Genomic DNA, 20,102 nt, shown 5'->3' with positions numbered 1-20,102 from the left:
GTGATTGAAACATTTTTACAAAAAAAATTAATACATAATCAGCCCTGTAACTTCATCCTTTTTCTTCCTGTCTGTCCTGACAGAAACACATTTGTACATCTTTCTTTTGTTCTTTTTGCCCAAGCACTTCCTTAGTCCTGCACCAGAGTTCCAGTGAATTCAAGGTGAAATTTAGGAGAACAGGGTCTTCTCATATGTGAATCAGTAAAAGTCTCACTTGATAGATGACCAAAACCCTTCACCTATTACTATTAGTATTTTATTTGGTTCCCCAACCTCAAATTCATTTAAGCCACATAGGTAAAGTGCCACAGATATTAAATTCACTCACCCTTGAAATAATACTCAGACCTCTAACATATGAATCATTGGGCAAACATTAAAAATATCTGGACCTGAAGTCACACAGCACTAATGTAAACCTTCCAAAGTCATGTTAAGCCTAGATGTCCTCATCAGCTTAAGAGTTTTATTGATCAAAATCATACTGTGCCCTTGGTTGCTGTTCATGAGCTGCTTAAGATCGTGTTTCTAAAGTCTTCAAATTCCTTTTAAATTCCAAACATCACAAAACTGGTTCCTGAACATGAAGCAATCCAAAATAAGCTTGCCAGACCTTACAACACTGAAAGAAAAAACAAAACATAAAAAACAACAAAAAAAGAGAGCTTCTAAGCTACTAGTGATGACTTACATTTCTGGTCTATAAAAAAAATTTTCTCAACACACTTAGGAACTCTAGCAAGTTTTTCAGTGATCTTGAGCCTCACAGCGATGTGGCATGGCATGGCCCCAACAAACTTTGAGAATCATAATATACTCAAAATTTGATGTGCAGAATCCTCTTTACAGACAAGCACTGCATGATGCAAATAGCAGGATTTGAGCAATGGGTGAAAATACAAGGCCTAGGAGGAAGTGTTCTTCTCAAGGACCACAGATTACAGATCAGTGTAAAAAAAAGCAAAACTATGTTACTAAGGTTACGTGAAGATTGCATCTGGAAGCAAAAAATAGAGGTGGCATTTATCATCTGTGAATATTTGTTGATATTTTTGCAAGTCACAAGCACATGCTCAATTCAATTTCTGATAATAATGTATACTGGTACTCTATTCTTCACTCATGGAAAAATACAACAGTTCATTTCAGTTTCAATCCTCCCCCCTAAAATCTGCAAGTTGTTGAACTTTGAAGCACAAAGACTATTATTTATAAAAAATAAGAAGTATCTTGACTTAAGGTAAGATGACACTCCATATTCCTGCTTATAGTAGAGAGTTCCATGATGCTGGAGCAGAATTCTGTCATTCTCAGTGTTTGAAACACAAAGATTTTTTTCTCATGTGCTATACACCAAAAACTTACTGGAAGAAAAGCTAAAGAAGATGCTACATTAAATAAGTCAGTATCTGTTGGCACTGGTGTAAAGGCAAGAAATCTAACTGCAGTTATGATGAAGGTGTTCACAGGAGGACCTGTGCCCCCGTTTCTGAAAAAAAACCAGCTAAGATTATATACATAATTTTCAAATACTAGAAAAATATTTATACATATTCAGCTATCTATCCTGCCTATCTTAAAGAATCTAAATGACTTTAAATCTCTGTTAGCAACAAGTTGAAGACAACAGTTAACACTTTTCTCAGTTCTCAATTCAGTTTTAGGCTTGCAATGAACAGCATTTTTAGGATTAGCTTCCAATTTATAGTTTCAGTGTGCTGGAGCACAAAATGCCATGACAACTGCAAATAGGATTTTTTAGAAAACAAAATAGACAAAAGCTCTACCACATGTTTTTTTAATTTTACTAATGTCTGGTAAATATATTGTTGCAGACAATGTACAACTATGTAAAGAAAGTGCACAAAGACTTAGACAAAACCTAGAAAATTCAGGCTCCATGTTTCAACAGTTGTAAATAGCACCAACAGTATAAAGAACAGTCAAAGTTGCATGGTAGCATTAATTACAATTTTTACAACAATATCAATATGGATAGCAATATTTCAGCAGAAGAGTACAAAGAACTCTTCATGTGCTGCTTCTTGTCTTAACCCTGTAATGCTTTTATAAATTTGGAAAGGCAGAATTCTTGTGTCTGGTGACTCTTGACAAATCACTCTGCAACTATGGAAAATCTGATCTGTTTATTAGCAACCATCAGTATAGCCATATGGAGAGATAAATCCCAGGAACTCACTTGATAAACACTTAGGACTATTTTATTGTACTTGACTGAAATCTATGCAAACATTTTAAATAGAAAAGTATGATTGCCTTATTATGAAAAATATTGAGGAAACACAGTAATGGAAAATAAAATTTCAGTGGGCAGAAGGAATTAAACAAGTATCTTGACTACATGACCACTATGCAAAACTAATATTCAGCATTCCACAGTGAACTAAAATCAGATTGCCTTTTGTCAATGTAAACAAACCTATTCTGGCAATGAAAACAGCTATGGGATGTTTTCCTTCAAGTATTTTGAAACTTGAGTGAATGAAAAGGTAAACAGTGTGGTCTGCATTACATGAGACTACAGAATATTGCTAGAGACAGAAAATAATTTTTTTTATTGTTCATTTAATAGATAACTGTGGGAAAATAAGAAATAGACTACTGGAAAATTAACTTTTGCTGAAGCACGGATGGGATGCCTTCTTTAGCTTGGGATATTCTATGGCAAATAAGCAGCAACCAATAAAGTTATAATGGCATGTACACTTGTCAATAGTACTGTACTAATTAATTGTATAAATTCTTCTACTGCAATGAGGTTAAAAACCCTCAATGAGTTTGAAAAAGCATTAGCATCAATCTATACATTTGATTTGAAACATGAGTTCCACCCACTATGAAGTGTGAGATTAACACTTTCACACCCCTGAAAAACAAGACCAGCAGCAGAAAGTAACAGAAATGAAATCATATCAAATCTGCAGAACAATTTCATGAAGATACCTGTATTAGATGTTCTCAAGAATTAAAGCTAAATTAAATATCATCAGTCATTACTAGGAATATAAAAATAATGGGAAAATTAAACAAGTAAATTTAATTATATTCCTTCAGCATTCTTGACAATACAGTTGTCCTCTTAGAAAATAAAATTCCAACTCTAAACCTATAAGCTCTGTAAAAACAATAGCATCAGTTACTACATTTTGGATCTGCTACACTTCATGAAACCGGCATAAGTCTGATGCATTCAAAGCCTTAGCAGAAGAATCTTTTATGGGAAGTTACAAAATGTCACTGCTTGAATTTAGCATCCCTCTTCAAGAATGAAATCCCTCTCCACATCCTCACACATCCCAGATCTTCAATTTTGAACCATTTCTAACATTACAGTAACTGGTTTCTGACTAGCTCACCTTCAGACTGGAAAATCTTAGTCAAATAAATTTAAAAGAAGAATGCTGCTTTTTAGCTCTGAGTCAGTGTAGCTGTGACCTTTTCCTTACTCTATTCTATCATTAAGAGCAGGAAAAGCAGCAAGATGCTTCTGTGCAACTATTGTGCCAGAAATACCAAATTCCTCTGATATTTTCCTATTAACTTGATTTTGCTGACATGAAACATTGAAAATCTTGCTGCACACTGTGCTAATAATTGGACTACATCACACATGCCCGTAATATGCAACAGCATAGTTGTATTACAAACTAATGATACCATGATAGGAGTAAATGACCCAATTTTACATTAAAACATAGCCTTGGGACTACAGACATTTCAAATTTCAGATTCCCTCAGTGGACCACCCATATTTTATGATAATGTGAAAGAAAACATTCAATATCATGTACTGAGATTTTTAAACTCAGAATTGCTGTCTGACATCACTTTTGCAACACATCTCTTGAAATGGTACTGCTCTCAACATCAGCTGCTCATTTCAACAAGCTTCTTCCCACTTCAATGTCTTCATTTCATCTCTTACAGACATCATTAGTCAGACAGTTAGTATTTAATTAATTACCATCAACAGGCTTCAACAGAAATATTACTCTGAAATTAATGAGCCAAAGGGGTGTTAAAATTCCACCCCTATTTCAAGCTAATGTTTGTCATGTTTTCTTCACATGTGGAAATTTCTCTCTGCATTTAACAGCATTGACAGCCTTTTCCAACTGTTGTTGAAAGCTTAGATTATTTATATTAACTGTACATGTACTACATAAACAAAACAAATCTATTTATAAACACTAAAAAAGCACTACTTTGCCTCCTGGCATTCTGTCCCAATGACTAGGGATTAGCCCACCAGACTAGATGAAAAGCCACTCACAACAGATATGCGACTTTTTGTAGATACGTCCTACTGCATAAATTTCCTTAGGAAAGAAAGATCTACAATGAAGATGCAATAAAACATGCAGAACACACTTTGTAAAATGCATTCACTCTCAACCACATATGCATCTTTTCCTACAGAGTGCTCTCACACTCACAGAAGCGGGGAAAGAAAACAAAAACTAGCATGACCTACCTTTCTGCAGACACTTTCAAAATTAACTTCAGTCCTAAGAGCAAGTCTGGTGACTTCATCTGGTTTTATTTCCTGTAGACAAAAGATACATTTATTTTCATATGATCAGGCTTTTGGAAGTCTTTCTAAGATTCACCTTCCTCATAAACATTCTAACCATGGCACCTTCCTGATCTCTTTCTTAAAGGAAGAAAACCAGTTTGTTATATGGAGACCTTTATGGTGTGTTTGTAAACACTCCATTTACTGACTTTGCCAAAACACTACCTGATACCTAATCTGACTGTATCTACTACTGCTGAAGGCAAGAGAGATTTTTCAACCACAAAGTATGCAGAAAGGTGGTTTTATTCACAGAAATATTTCAGCTGCCCATATTGTTGCGCTACAAATAAACTTTGAAAGGCTTTAAATGCCTCACTTAACTAGTTATAAAAGCACTTATCAACATACATGAACATATAGAAGTTTAAGACAATAAAAATGAAATTGAGAAGAAAAAAAAGGTGTATCTCTTTTCTAAAGAAACTGATTACATTTACACTTTGCATTCCTGGATTTAAGCATTTCCATTGGCAGCTGAAATAAAGGAATGAAAATCCTGGACAAGTGGATTTTGTTGAAAGCTGAATATTTGATGAAACATGTCCCTGTGACAGATTTCTCGCTATTTTAAGACACATGCTTTATAAATGTTATATTACAAAATACCCCATACTAACGTTATCAATTGAATTAAATGAATACTGGTTTTTGACTCCTGGGGCACTGCAACAAAAACCCATGTTACATACATTGTTTCCCAGATGACCATTTTAAAAGAAGTCTAACTGCTGTTATGCAAAACTCAAAAACTTCCACACATTCATGGTTCTGAAAAATGGAAAATTCTGTACGAAGGAACTTAGTTATTCTGATAGCAGCTTTCATATTCAACAACTATATTATATTTATTACTTTCTCTTTTTCCCTCCTTAACCATCCTTGAAACCTATTACAATACCTTCATTTTACTTTCTGTTCCACTGTTAAGTTCCATATTCTATCCTTTTCCTGTACTAACCTGCAGCAGTCTGCATCAGATGTAATTTCAGGAAGAACTAAGTAGCTTGCTTTCCTACGCAAAGTCATACCTTATGTTGTGCTTCCTTCTACAGATAAGATATCTTACAGAGAGCTGTGTTTTATCTAGATCTTTAAGGCGTTGCATGAATTTCATACGTCTTAAAACTAAAAGCAAGTATCTAGTAATGGCAAAAAAGTAACAGAACTGAATAATATTAACAAGAATAATATCTTTTTGTGACTGTCAGAAGAGCTTCCTGACAATGAGGTCTGGCAGTCTGCAGAATCATCTTCCAAAGGTACTAGTGAAAGCCCAATCACTTAGAGGACAGAATCTACACTGGAAAAACACTGGTGGATGCAGGAAACAATCTCCTACTGGCAGACGAACAGTTGGATGATCTAATAGAGATGGAAAAGACCTATGATTCAGTTTTCCATGACTTTTCAAAGTGTTTCACAGATGGTGAAAGTAGGACATGCTGGTTACGTGACATCACGTCACATAGTTGGTTCTGGGTTACAAATGAAGCTCTGGAATCCAATAGTATTAATTATATTAAGCTGTTGCTTTATTAAAAGAGTCATTCATATGATCTTCATCCCAAACCAAACTGCCTATTTCCTGTCTCTTCAGGACTTAAATGCAGCAACCTGTTTCAGAGGGGTGGCAGGTGAACTTCAGCAATACCTACATGAGAATGTCAATGGTTTAATTTTTATATGACAATATTGCATAATTTGCAAAGCATTGCAGAATCATGAATAATAATGGAGAATGAATTACACTGTGGAATGTGAAATCATGAATGCTTACTGAAATGCTCAGGATATAGAATGAGCCTGTTAAGGCTTAAACCCCCAAATTGTCTTCTTCATTTTGCTTAGATTTAAGGAAAACCAGTAATTTTTGACTTACATATCCTTCAGCAGCACCCTGGTTTTGTAAAAGCAGCCAAGTGAGTCAAGTTATTGTAATAAATAGACCTTTATTCTGTGTCTATTAATAGTCAACAGCAGGCAAGAAAATAGAGAAAGGATATAGTGATCTTCTTCTCAGCACAGTTTATCCACTTTGAGATGCACATAGCTGAAGAACTCCTGACTCACAAAGAATATATGTATTGAGTATCTATTATGAAGTCTTCTTTCACCAATTAAGCTACGGAATGTTGTAAGTAGCTGCCACTTTCAGCATCTCTGAGACCAGTCCAGGGATTCCTCCTGCCCTGCTGCTGCAGCCCAGCTCAATGCATCCAGAGACCTGGAGGTGTCTGTCCCAGATTCACAGATGTAGCCGTTGCTTTCTTTTTGACAGGTTCAACCAGTAGTAAAGATCAGCTAAGCAGCATATAGCACTTCTCAGTCCTCACACGAACTTAAGTACAGCCAGACAAGATCTCTTCCTCCTTTTCGTCTTACCAGGACTGAAACTCCCTATCAATAGTATACTGCCTCTTAAGCCTCAAAATGCACAAACACATGAGCATTCATGGATAGCTTCATATCGGCACGGTATATTCTTCTGTCCATTTAATACCTCTCTGCCTGGGTCCAGAGCTCTTGTATCCACATCACAGGCCTTCTTACTTGCTGGCTGGCAGCAAGTAACTAATACGCAGATGCGTGTACTCACACCCATCTCACAGGCACAGACCATGCTCTCGGGTCCCTCCCCAACACCAGCATAGGCCCTCTACCCTCCTGATATCACTTCTCAGAACAAAGAATTGTAGAAACATAGAATGGTTTTGGTTAGATGTGACCTTAAAGATCATCTATTTCCAACCTCACCATCATAGGCAAGGACACATTCAACTAGACCAGGTTGCTCAGGTGCCCATCCAACCTGGCACTGAACACCTCCAAGGATGAAGCATTCAAAGCTTGTCTGAGCAATCTGTTCCAGTCCCTCACAACCCTCACAATAAAGGATTTCTTTCCAAATCCCAATCCTAACCTACTCCCAGATTAAAGATATTACCCCTTGTCCTATGAGTACATTTCCTTGTAAGAAACTTCTCCCCCAATCACAGCTAGTCCAGCTTGAGTTTTGTTAGCGAATGCCAAAGAGACACGTGTGGGATCATCATCATCAGCAGCAGCAGCTTTGCAAATGAAGATTTGGAAAGGGCTCTACCCACACTTGCTTCAAGTGTGCTGGTGGCTAAAAAGGCCAATGTGGGATAGGCAAGTCTGGTTGCAAAAGGCACAGCAGAAAGTCTCCTTTGGCGATCTTGGCATGGAATGGTTTTTCCCGCATGCAGGGCTGGGTCTGCAGCTTCCAGCACTTCCTCACCTGCTGGTTTGACCCTTGCCTGTCACTACAGGGCTTTGCAATGTGGGTGAACCCTTCAAGCCTGCGCAATGGATTTTTTAGGTGAGGCACAGCATGCACAGAACTGGCCCCACCCTTTACTCCTAAGGTTCATCTGCCATGGTGCAGCAAGCTTGGAAGGTGACAGCGAATACCTCAGGATGCAGGTTTGGTTAGAGTATCCTTCTCTTAGATGGGCAGCCTTACAGGGCTAAGTGAGCTCCATCTGCCTGGGTTTGGAGTTAGAGTTGTCCTTCTCCTAGGATGGTTGCCAGAGGGCTAGCGAGCCCATCCTGCCCATGTAGACACTTTGTCTGACCCTCCAGTTGAGACCTGTCTGGCATGGGAGACACTATCAGAGGCACAAACCACTGCCAGCATAGCACACAGCCTCACGAGGGCACGCAAGCTTCTCCCCCGTGACAAAGGGGTGTCCCCGGAGAAGTGTGAGGGATCAAACACATCAATGTAAGACATTCTGCCAGTCCCTGTCAGCAGCAGACACCAGGTACACAGGCTGGGAACTGCAGTCCCAGTCCAGATGTTGTGTCAAAAGCCTCATTTGCATCACTTACCCAGCCTCACCCATAGCAGCACCTAGAACACACACTACTGTCCCTGTCCTCCCACTTGGTGTTAACTGCTGCTCCTGCTGTTGTGGCTGGAGCTGAGACCCTCACCCCCTGCTACAGCTGCTGACACTACAGGCTTGGGGCACCTACGCTCCTGGCCTGATGCCCCCATACTCCCTCCCATCAGACCTCAGTAAAGGGGACTTTATTCTTATAGGAGACACAGGGCACTCACACATGGGACAAAGAAGTTAGATTATACAGTTAAGAAAAGATTTATAAAATGACAGACTGCAGTGATCAGTCCAGTCCTAGTCAGGTAAGTTTACTGACTAGGACTGGCCCCTCTGATACTCACTACCATTTATGCCCCCTAAGCATTGTTTAGTTATATTTGTATAGCCCACAGGTCCTCCCACACCCCCAAATCCTCATGTTCATATTGTTTCCCCTTCTTATCAGTTACAAAGTCCAGGCTGGCCTTTCCCAAAGCAGTATCAGTAGTTTCTTAATGAGCCTTTACTTAGTGACTGGAGATTATTTCTTTTTGTCCCTCTCTGTTCATCCCTTGTCCACCAGCTCTGTTGCTCTCTGTGTTTGTTCATCCCTTTCCCTTTCACTTTCTACCCCTTTAGCATTGAGAAGGTCCACTACTGGAGGCTTATCATGGAAAACACTCTCATCACCTTCCACATACCTTCACAGATTATACCTGCTTTCTGAAGTCATGTTAATGCTTGGTTCATAACCTTCTGTGTCAGTAGATTTCCAAGACTAATGAGTTGCTATGTTTCAAATGAACAAGGAATACAAAAGTTAAGAGAGAACAAGGTAAGTATCCTATTTTATGAAGTATCCAACTCACAAATAAGCCATATTAGGGAAATACAGACAGAGCCCCCCAACCAATGAATGCACATATGCTTTCGCCTTGAAAACCATCTCTGACAAATGTTTTAAAACCAACAAATATCTTTAAAAAATCTCAACCCAAAGTCTTAAAAGAAAGATGTTGACCTACTGACTGCCTCTTAAGGGATGATAAACTACTGGGATCAACAGACCCTTTTCCCCTGCAAGCTGACCATCTTTTCTCTGTGGAAGAGTCAATCAGAGGTAGTAATATGCTGCCACCATTAAAGACATCAGTGCTCTAGCTGGCAAATGCCCTGGCATGCTGACGGATAACAGGTAGCAAGCAACATACTCTGCAGGCTGATGTACAAGACACAGAGCACAATGGTGCAGCTCTCTGTCCTGGTGTCTGAGCTGAGCCAACAATGGCCACAGGAGCAACCAAGATGAGATGGGAAGAACGTGGGAAGGCAGTAGAGCAGAAGCTGCAGGATCAGCCTAACTCAATTTTTCAACAATTTGCACAATATAGGGACTGAGGCTCCTCCAGGTGTTCACTTCAGTGGGCACCACAGGGGGATACCAGGAGAACTCGATCCATCAGCCAACTGCATCCCATAATGGCTGCAGGCAGATGACCAGGCCTCAGACTGAGATTAAGCTGAATAAACAGGATGTGAAGAACTACCGGACATGACATAAGAAAACTGTTGGATGTGACAGATAATAAGAGAAGCTGAAGAGTGGTTGGATTTTACAAATAATCAGGGGAGAGTTACGTGAAAAACAGGCAAAGTGCTGTGGAAAGTTGGAGTACAGGACGGATTTCAGGGGTGGGACCTCTTGCAAGGTACCAAGGTAACTGCAGTCATTTAACCCATGAAGCCAAGATTGTCTATAAAGTCACAGTGAAACACCAAATTTGGGGAGAAACTAACTATGGGTGGGCAAAGACTGGCCTCGGCTGGGAAAAGTTAAGTGCTGGGGCACAGTAGGGGATGCCTGTGGGGCAGCCAATCAGCCCTGAAGCAAGCACCAGAGGCAGAGAGCTTACCTGAGGACTTACAGGAACTTAGAACAACAAAGTTTGGGCTTTTTTTTAAGTAAATGATAACTGTCTTACACCGAAAGACAAGACAATATTGAAGAGAACTATGCCAAGCATAAATGGCATATGAAAACACGATTTCACGCTTATAATGGTTGTGGTTGCTCAGACACTTTAACCAAGTGATACTGAAGACAATACAGGTTCTAAGTAAAAAGGCATGGAAATGTAATTTACTGAATAGCCTTTGGAAGACAGCAATGACAAAAAACACACAATGTCAGATGAGGCTTCAACCCATCTCAGAAATAGAAGATTTTTCACATAAAATGTATTCCCAGCTATGCTGTCTTAGTCAATTTTAGATTACTGAGAAAAAATCCAGTCTGTCAGCAGTGGCCTGTGGAAGCAATTTAGGAGTCTTCACACTATTGGAGACTACACCATCTCAATTTTGTTTTCAGTAGTATTTTTGTTTTACCTTTATCATGAAATTCATTAATTTTCCTCATTATATTTTCACATTTTCTTAGCTGCACAAGAGTTAAGCCTTCCCTTATAACATGATGATTTTTATCCCAAAACTGAGAAATTTCTGCAAAACATAAGTAATAGAATTGGAGTATATTCAAATAGATAACAGAGCACCCGTACCAAAAGTCAAGCACTTCTGGTGAAATCTCAACTGTGGTTTGTTACCCATTACTATACTTATAACTTTTTAAACATTATGCTAATTTTTATCCTTAAACATGTATTTGTGACTACTTTCTCACAAAGTTTCTTGTGTTTTCCCACAGCATTCAGTCTTATTTTGTTGCTTTCTGTTATTTTTCTAGGTTCCTTGGTGAGGAGAAAGGTATAGGAGAAAAAAATAAACTTCATTTCAGAACAAGTTTTCATCTTCTTTTTTCTACAACTTAATCCCTGTATGGCTTCCTGTCTCTACCAGCTTGTTCCCCAAAGTCTGCAAAAATTAAGTATTTCAGTCATTCAGAAAAAAGCAGTCTTAGACTCAAAGGTAAAGTACACAAAAATGGTTAAACTTCAACATAGGAAATAAATCACTCATGGTTCACCGGAAAGCTTATATGCTTTCCAAAAAGAAAATAAATCCATTGCAAGAGTAGGAATTTGTTTCAGTTATAAAGGCCTGTTTTCCAAAAATGCAGTACTCTTAACTGATTATACCATATTGATTATGAAGAAAAAGTGCATTTTATCCTGAAAGTTGACAAATCCAAATCCTTTGTCAGTAATTGTGACCTAAACAAACACACAGGAATTTCTACAAATATAAGTCACACTAGTGCACCACTATAGCCAAGTAAATGGCATCCTCCCTATATAAAAAAATAAAATTAATAAACTTCCAAGACATATCTCACCAAGCCTTCATTTTTGCAGATGTGAGAGCAAGACAAACAGCATGGCCAGGAAGGGAATTTGGATAAAATTAATAAACAGAATAATACAGAAAATTTAAAACTAGTAAGTAAAATTTGACATTTTCTAGTTCAGTGTGGCTTAAGCTCACTGGCATGTTTATTAAATAGATCAGTGCCACATTTACCTATCTTCTTTATTATAAAATCACTAGGTAATTTTGCCAACAGACATATCTAAGCACTTTCAAGTAGCTGACTGCCTTCCTGCCTCTCAAGCCCCCTTTTGAGTAATGGAATGTCCTGAACTTCATCTACCACAGAGTAAAATCTGAAGGTATGTAAGCTCTGTAAATGTTTTCTGCACCTGATCCTCATTTTTTAACTAAGGCTTTTAAATTAGGAATGAAATGGGAGGCAATATCTGTCTTGGTAATATCACAGAGAAGAGGACAAGTCTCATTCTGGACAAAGAGCGTGTAGCTTTCCTTACTTCTGGAAATTTCATCTTCCATTTGGCTTTAGTTTTTTCCTCAACAGAATCCAGGCAATGCAGATCACACTCATCTTTAAACATCACCTTTAAATTACATAAAATCCCTCCAGAGAAGTCCACTGATTTGTCTCAAATTCCTTTAACTGTAACTTGATGAGAAGCAAACTCAAAACACCTGACTTGGTACTCGATTGTGCCCATACATTTTGCAGTAAGGTGCTTCACACCTAAAAACTCAGGCTTTTGTTTTCATGATTTCCTGCTTTGTTGACTGTGACAAATAACCACCAAGAACAATGTATCTCCTCTGGCTGAATGACAGTATGAGAATGCCTGAGTGATGCAACCATGCCACTTATTTTACTTGGTGCTGAGAAATAGACTGGAAAATCATTAAGATCTTTGATTCACTGCATTTCAGCTATTGCAAAAATTCCTGCTCTTGCTTCCTGTAGCAGCAGACACATCCACGGATGTGAAAGCATTACATCACATTCACCAAGAGTTTCAAGCTATTGCTAAGGAGGACTGAGGTTTTCAACCCACAGGTGAGAATCCAGTGAGAGCCCGTAAGTCTCATCAGAGGCAGCTTGATTTGACAAGTAATCTAGGATGGTGCTGTTGATGTCATCCCTATCATAAGTATGAACTTGACTGATGCCCAGAAAATTACGATGGTATTTAAGACTGCCAAGTCACTTGTTCAGATTATTACTGCCCTTCATGAATCAAGTAAGTAACTGGATATCTCCATACTAAAAACTTTCTGGTTCTTTTTATTTTGTTTTAAGAGTCATTTGGAAAAAACCTGCACACCCACCCATCCTGGAAGGATCAGCTCAATGCAGCTGAAATGGAGATTCATGATTGGAGTTCTTGGGTGAATCACACTTGGGGCTTAGGGCAGAGGACATGCTGAGAAACTGCAGCACTTCAGGTCACCTCAGTTTACACAACTGACTCATACTACACAGAGAAGGGCCTTGATATGCCTAATAAGCCACACCCAGATGATCCTGTATTTAAATAAAATGCAACTAAAAACATTTAATTTTAGAACTCAAAAAAACAGAGAAGCATCTACAAAATCCTTAGGCAAAACAATAAAAGATATGCATAATCTATTTACATTAAAGTTAAAAATCTCTCTGTCTTGCTCAGGTTGACTTGCCAGTTTTCCTGGCAAGACAATGTTTAGGATTTTCAATGTTTGTGCATATTTATGCCAGCGCCTACACCTTTCAGATAGAAAAAATGCAAGAGTCTATTTCTGGAAATTATTGTCATGGTTTCTTTGGTGATTCACTGGCATAAATCTTTGATTTTAAATTACAGATGGACACAAAATTGAAGTGGTCCTAACATACAAGTCATTTTAGAAAATATGGCACTCTATTGGGTGGTAAAAGAGATCATGAAAGACCATAACTAAAAACTGTAGGGTGAATGTGCTTGGGAATGCATTCCAATTCTGTTTTATCTAATATACTGAGAAAGTTGAGGTTTAAGTGTATAAAAAATTAATACAAACAAGACAAATCAGCATATTACTAATACTCTCTATTCTAAGATAATCACACATCACATTACAATGGGGGTAGGAATGTCTCTCCAACTAGCAACGCTCTGTATGATGTGGGAACTTCTCACTATTAAACTGCTCTCATTTTACTAGTCCTAGAAATACTTACTAATATTGATAGAATAAATACTATTTCAGAACTTTGCACATATTCAAGTACAACATCTTCTTTTAATAAATTAGTTTGAGAAGTTAAATCTTTCCTAAGCTTACACTCAATGCAACAAGTATGATAAAAGTTCAAAAATATGCGGATGTACCGATTTAGCTTTGTGTGGCAGTCAACTTTTACTATAACTACCTGTGTCATAAAGAACAGACAACTACACGAGAGCAAAACCACAGTAAGAAAGATTCCAGGGGTTATTTTTTTTTGGTTGTCTTCACTACCCTATCCAATAAAGATTTTCCCACCAGCCTGAGAGGATGACTTGATTCTGTATCATCACAATCTGAAACCAGAGGTTTTATCCAGTAGAAATGAAGACTTTTCCCCTAAATATGAAATTATCTAGGTTCTCTATTATAAAAAGGAAGAAAAGCATAAAAAAAGGATTCTACAGTTCCTAATTTCCCTAAGTATGCAACAAACTAATTAAATATATTTTTAATACCCACACTGTTTTCTCAATTACTTTACATCTTTAAAAGCTTTAACGAATTTTTATTTGTTTCAACTGGGTTTTTTTTAACATTGGACATCTCCCTGCCTCACAAACAAACAAACAAACAAACACAAACCCTTTCTTGTTTTCTTGAAATCATTAATTTTCAACAGTGTTGCATTTATAAAAACCGGGTCAGTGTCCTAGTTCAGCAGGAGGGACCAGCTAACCCTGTGTGGGGGTGATCAAAGCTGTGTATTCTATCCCCTCTATCATTCCCCAAGGTCAATGGGCCATTAGCAGCAGCTGCCCAGGGAGCCATTATCACCTTCACACCCAGCCTGAGGGGGGCAGAGCTGCTAATGGGCCATCAACAGTTCAATACCCCCTGGCTCCCAGAGTGAATCACCCATTGTGTGAGTCCCCGCCCAGGGGGAGGGACTGGGTGCTCTCTGAGGGTACATAAGTGGTGGGTAAGAAGACCTCGGGAACTTCTTGTCGGATCCGGAGGAGCAGCAGGACCTCGGCAGGAGGAGATCACCGCTCTCGCCCAGACCACAGCCCTCACCTGCACCAACAGTTTTTTCTTTTCCTTTTGCTCTGGACTTGGGGGAACCACGGGGGGTTTCAGCACAAGGGTAAACAAACTCCCTTGGGTTTGTGCCCCAGGACACAGGGTTATACTGCTGGGGTTTTGTGAGTTGAAAGCAATTTCCCTTTTGTGTCAGAGTTGTTATTGTAATATTATTATTAAATTTTAGCTCTGACTTATAATCTCTCTCGTGGTGAGTTCATTTCCCCTGCTGGTTCGCCTTTAAACCAGCACAGTCAGGAATACTACAAAGCAGATAAAGAAAAAATGGTAAAATATATTTTTTATTTTAAACTGAAAGATGTCACCAAAGATATCACTAGAGGAAAAATTACCAGAATAGAACTTCCCCAAAAAATTAAAAGCTTGAGAACCATCTCACTTTAGATGAATAAAGAACATTTGATTTTGATAGGATTAACTCCTACTAATCTGTTAAAAATAAAGAACCCTCAAAAATTACAGTTAATCACTGGAAATGCAAGAATGTATTTCAAGGAGAACTTGCCTAGCAATTGTTCTTTTTGTAAACTACACTGGTGTCAGGTTTTTGCTGGCACCAATTTTAAACATTACTAAATGTCTACAGTATTGCTGTCTCAGTTTAGATCCAAGTGACATTCAATGTCAATCTGTGAGCTTTCCTGTAATAAGTTTCACACTACAAAATTTTATAGTTTTCTGTTTTTATTGTTCTCTGGAAAACTAAAGTTTTAAAATACTCATGTAACAAAACTACACATTATTCCCATAAATATAGTTTTGACCAAATGGTTACCTTCTTCTAGCTAAACACCCTCATTTTACTATTCTGCATAACCTCTTTTTAAAGCAGAACAGCCAGCTGACAGAAAGACTATTTACTCATGCTTTAAAAACAGAAAAAAATGCAAAAAACTCCCTAAAAGAAGACTTAACATGGCTAGTTGTTTAAGCTGTTGTAAAATACCCAAACTTTATTTGGCAAGTATAGGCTGCTCTTTTCTGCCACGTTTATAAACTAATTTAACATTTCAAGAGGTATGCAAGTCAAATGCCAGCAATTACATCAGTCTACCGAGATGAACACTGTGAACTTGGCACTTTATGTAGTCAATTAGATTAAATGAATTGTTTCAGTTTCGAGGTTCACATCTGATTCAGTAGTCATCTTCAGGAGCAAATATTCACTGTTTTTACCAAGTACACAAAAACAGTTAGCAAACCTCTAATCTTGTGACAATTTCAGAAGTAGAAGGTATAACAAAAGTTAACTACAATTACAAACATACAAAAGAAAAGTTATAAAAAAAGATAAACTCAAAGTACAGCAAGCACGATGATGCCAAAATTATTGTTATTTATATATTCTTTTTTTCTTCAAACATCTTTTAATTCTGAATGTCAGTGTTCATTTGCACTGTAAGGCAATCTGTAATTTCACTCTGTACTGACAATTTGTTCCACAATTCTTTTCTAATATTAAAATAACAACCATATGGGACTTCAGGGTTAACGTATTTCCAAGCAGCCCTGTGTTGGCTGGAACTGCCTTTGGTTTTGAATTACTATCCGCGGTATTCACCACGGCTGCCAGCACTGCTGCTGGCTGCCAGACGATCGCTTTTGTGAAAACTTCGGGAAAGCAGCGGTGCCTGCCAGGAGAGGGCGCGAGGCACGCCTGGCACAGGGCACCGCGGTCTCCTCTCCTCCCCCAAGTCAGCAGGAGAAAGCCAGCAAGGCGCCACCAAGACAGCCAGGGAAAAACCATGCTGTATTCTCACGTTCTCAAAGAAGATAATAGTGGATCACAAATGGGTGCAATCCACTGAACAATCCCCACCCACTAGATTTTGGGTTAAAATAGATACAGAAACAGAAAAGAATAATGAAGACTGCAGAACCTGGAGAGATGCAGGGTAAGGTAGAAGAGCATGAATACACAGACGCACATATACATAACCCCTTTGTCTGCTTCCAGAAAGCAGAAGAGCTCTAAGATTAGACACAATGCAGAAAGAACTTCCTATTTCCACTTCTTTTCCCACTATGCACCATCTCTAGGAAAAATACTCCTCCTCTCACAGCCTTTTTGTCAAGTACCATGGGGAAGAACATAAAATACTTTCTGTCCTTTTCTAGAAATGTTGAAATTTCAGCAAGACAAACCTATTACCTGATTTGCCCAAGGTGATGGACAAGGGTGGAAAGAAGAGATCTGTTAAAAACCCTGAAAAAAAATTACTTTTAGTAACTGCAAGATTTTCGAATTGGCTATTAAGTTTGTGAGCAAAATAGTGGTATGCATATTGCAAAAGAATTATGCAGGACAAATTCATGAATTGTGTAAAACTCTAACATCTTTAGTTCACATTGTATCCTGGGGAATCCTATTTCAATTCTATTACACCTTCTGAAGACACTGTGCCATATCTGATCATCCTTGACACTTTATGTTTTCACTAGGTTTTGTTCAGTTTTTACATACACAGAGATACTTTATGGAGTATACAGTAAGAGGATTGATTTTAATACAAACAGACCAGACTCTGTTCTGCCTGATGACAAGAGCAATATAGCATTTTCACGGATACCTCTGGTAACTCCTACATCCACCTAATGGTAATAGCCCATTTCAATGCAGTGAAAAAGAACCACTGGAAATAAAATTCTCACCACCACAAATATTATTTGATATTTACTGCCATTGAATATTTTTTAGTCCTCATTGCCCAGTTAGTCAATTTCGTAATTCTATTCTGCAATGTTTTAATGTTAGTATCTTCACTACCCTCAAATTTTGGAATTATCAAGCTCTGTCATTCATTCTCTTTTTCTGAATCATTTCCAGCACTGATCTGCACAGAACTCCACTGTTAGCTTTCCAACACTATGAAAGCCAAGCATCTATTCCTTTCTTTCACTTACTATATTTATCTCTATGTCTGAAGAAGAAAACTCATATTCATGAACAGTTTTTAAAAAAGAAAAACCAAAACAAACCCACAAAAAACTACTAGAAGCTTTGGTGAAAGCTGACAATCACCATTTTATTTTAAAATTCAAAACAATATACACACCCAATCAGCAACACCCACTATGTAGTTACTCCTTCAAAGAACTCCTACTGATTAACAAGGCATGACTTTCATCTCCCAAAGGTACAATTATTCTGCTTCATCCTACTCAATTCATGTATTCACTAAATACAAACTTTAATAAAAAGGCCCAATGAGTCTGTCCGGCACTGAAGTCACATTCACATTAGTATTACATTCCAAGAATAGAGTTTATATATTTATTTTTTTTTTAGCAGGAGGCAACCATGGGGGGAAATAAGATTCCAACCACAAAAGCATCAATTGGAATACGGAGTCACAGCAGCTGCAGTTTTCAGTCTATAAAGATACTTACAGTAGGTTTCCGATTTCCTCCCCTCTCCACAATTCCTTCAATTAGAAAAAAATAAAACCTGTACCACAACATTCAAGAAGACAAAAAAGAACAGCTGATTAAGGATATTAAGACAGTTTAATATTGATCCACCATATGAAGTATTTACTATTTACTGGAGATATTCCTCTTAACTTCTCCAGAATAAATTAAGTACAAAGATTAGATATTATACAATAAGAAATTAATTCAAATTGCCTCAGAGATTGCAAAAGTATCATCTTATAAACTTATCTACTATTACACCTCAGCACAAGATGGTCAAAATCTAAAGCAAAGGCAATAGTACTTACAGAAACATTCTTTTCTGTTTCAAGTTCTCACAAATTAAAGAGGTGGTTAAGATAAAGGCCCAAGCTGATGCAGTAAAGTAAAATACACACTCTGATGATGAACAAAAAAATTATCTATTTTTAATATGTACAAATATTTTCAAAATGAGTGCAGAAACATGATGACACTTTTGTCATTACTTTGAGTAATAAGTATTTTGGTTTGCTGTCACTGTTCAATTTTCACATAAATTAAAGCATATGGATTGCATTAATTTTCTTTTTTTACTACTGCAAAGGTTGCCTCTTTATTAAAATAAACAATGAAAATGCTTAGGCAGAATTCAGAAAGGAGATGAAGTCTCATCTGGAAGCCATACTTTTTAAAAAAGTGAAAATAGCTTATTCTGTAAACTTACAAGAAAATAAGATAGGAACATTTAAATAAAGTGGGTATAATGAGGAGACATGTTTATGTAGTTTCCTGATGAGGCTTTCCTTTCTCATTCTTACTAATTAATAAAAAACCCATTAAATATCTAACCCTTTTCCATATCTTCTCACTGAGATGTGGACTATTACTTTCCTTTAGCTTTATTTCTGCTCCCAAGGTACCTATAGAATCCATTCCTGCAGAGCTTCACACTCCTTACTAGTTGGAAGTCAATTAGAATTTTGTATTTTCAAACTTCATCTGTGTGCATTCAGGCAGTGTCTCTACATTCCTCCCAGGCTGGGATGTCTTTGCTTCCATTTTTAGTGGACTTCCCTTTAGTGTTTGGGTCCAGGAACACCCTGTTTATCCACATCATCTTCTGCATTACGTCAAGTTGCTCTTTACATTGTGTTTCCTACTTGGTAAAGCTCTCTACTTCAGCCCTGGCATAATTTGAGATAGCCACTAAATGAATATTCAGAGTTTAACAAAAAAAATCCTCCTTACTAATACATTAGCCAGAAGAGGCACATACTGCCACTGGCAAAGTATGCTTGTGCTGTTGAAAGCATATGCAGCACATCTTAGTGTTTCCTGAAGTGCCTGACTTCTCGCACATGTACACCCGAGGGATGCACACACAGGTCTATCCACCACTCAAAGCCCCAAGCTTTCTGCGTTACTGCAGAGAAGTGCATCATGCATGGATACAAAGTCAGACACTTGCAAAAGCCAGGATCTGAACTGCTCCATTGAAGGAGGGTTGAACAACTTCAAGTTCTAGCCCTATTTCCTTCTACAAAGTGGATCTACCAGTAGCATCTGGCCCACACCACTGTGAAAACTGGACTACCCCTGTCTCTCTTTTGTTGAAAAGCATCAAGGACCATTCCTAAGCTCATTGCACAAAAGTTTAAGAGCTTCCTATTAACTCTTTCAAAAAATAT

The 20,102-nt window shown here is 37.9% G+C and overlaps 1 protein-coding gene across 5 annotated transcripts in view; it reads right to left on the bottom strand.

The window, feature by feature from the left end:
• SRFBP1 (serum response factor binding protein 1) overlaps positions 1-20,102 on the bottom strand; it is a 70,046-nt gene that overhangs the window by 17,820 nt on the left and 32,124 nt on the right. For all 5 annotated transcript variants that reach the window (XM_071580399.1, XM_071580404.1, XM_071580400.1 and 2 more), the window contains one exon: positions 4,499-4,570. In XM_071580399.1, the coding sequence (XP_071436500.1) occupies positions 4,499-4,570 (72 nt within the window). The remainder of the gene's footprint in view (positions 1-4,498; positions 4,571-20,102) is intronic.

This window comes from Pithys albifrons, chromosome Z, assembly GCF_047495875.1.
Source record: "Pithys albifrons albifrons isolate INPA30051 chromosome Z, PitAlb_v1, whole genome shotgun sequence".
Classification (NCBI taxonomy): Eukaryota; Metazoa; Chordata; class Aves; order Passeriformes; family Thamnophilidae; genus Pithys; species Pithys albifrons.
This window is presented reverse-complemented; position numbering and strand designations above follow the sequence as displayed.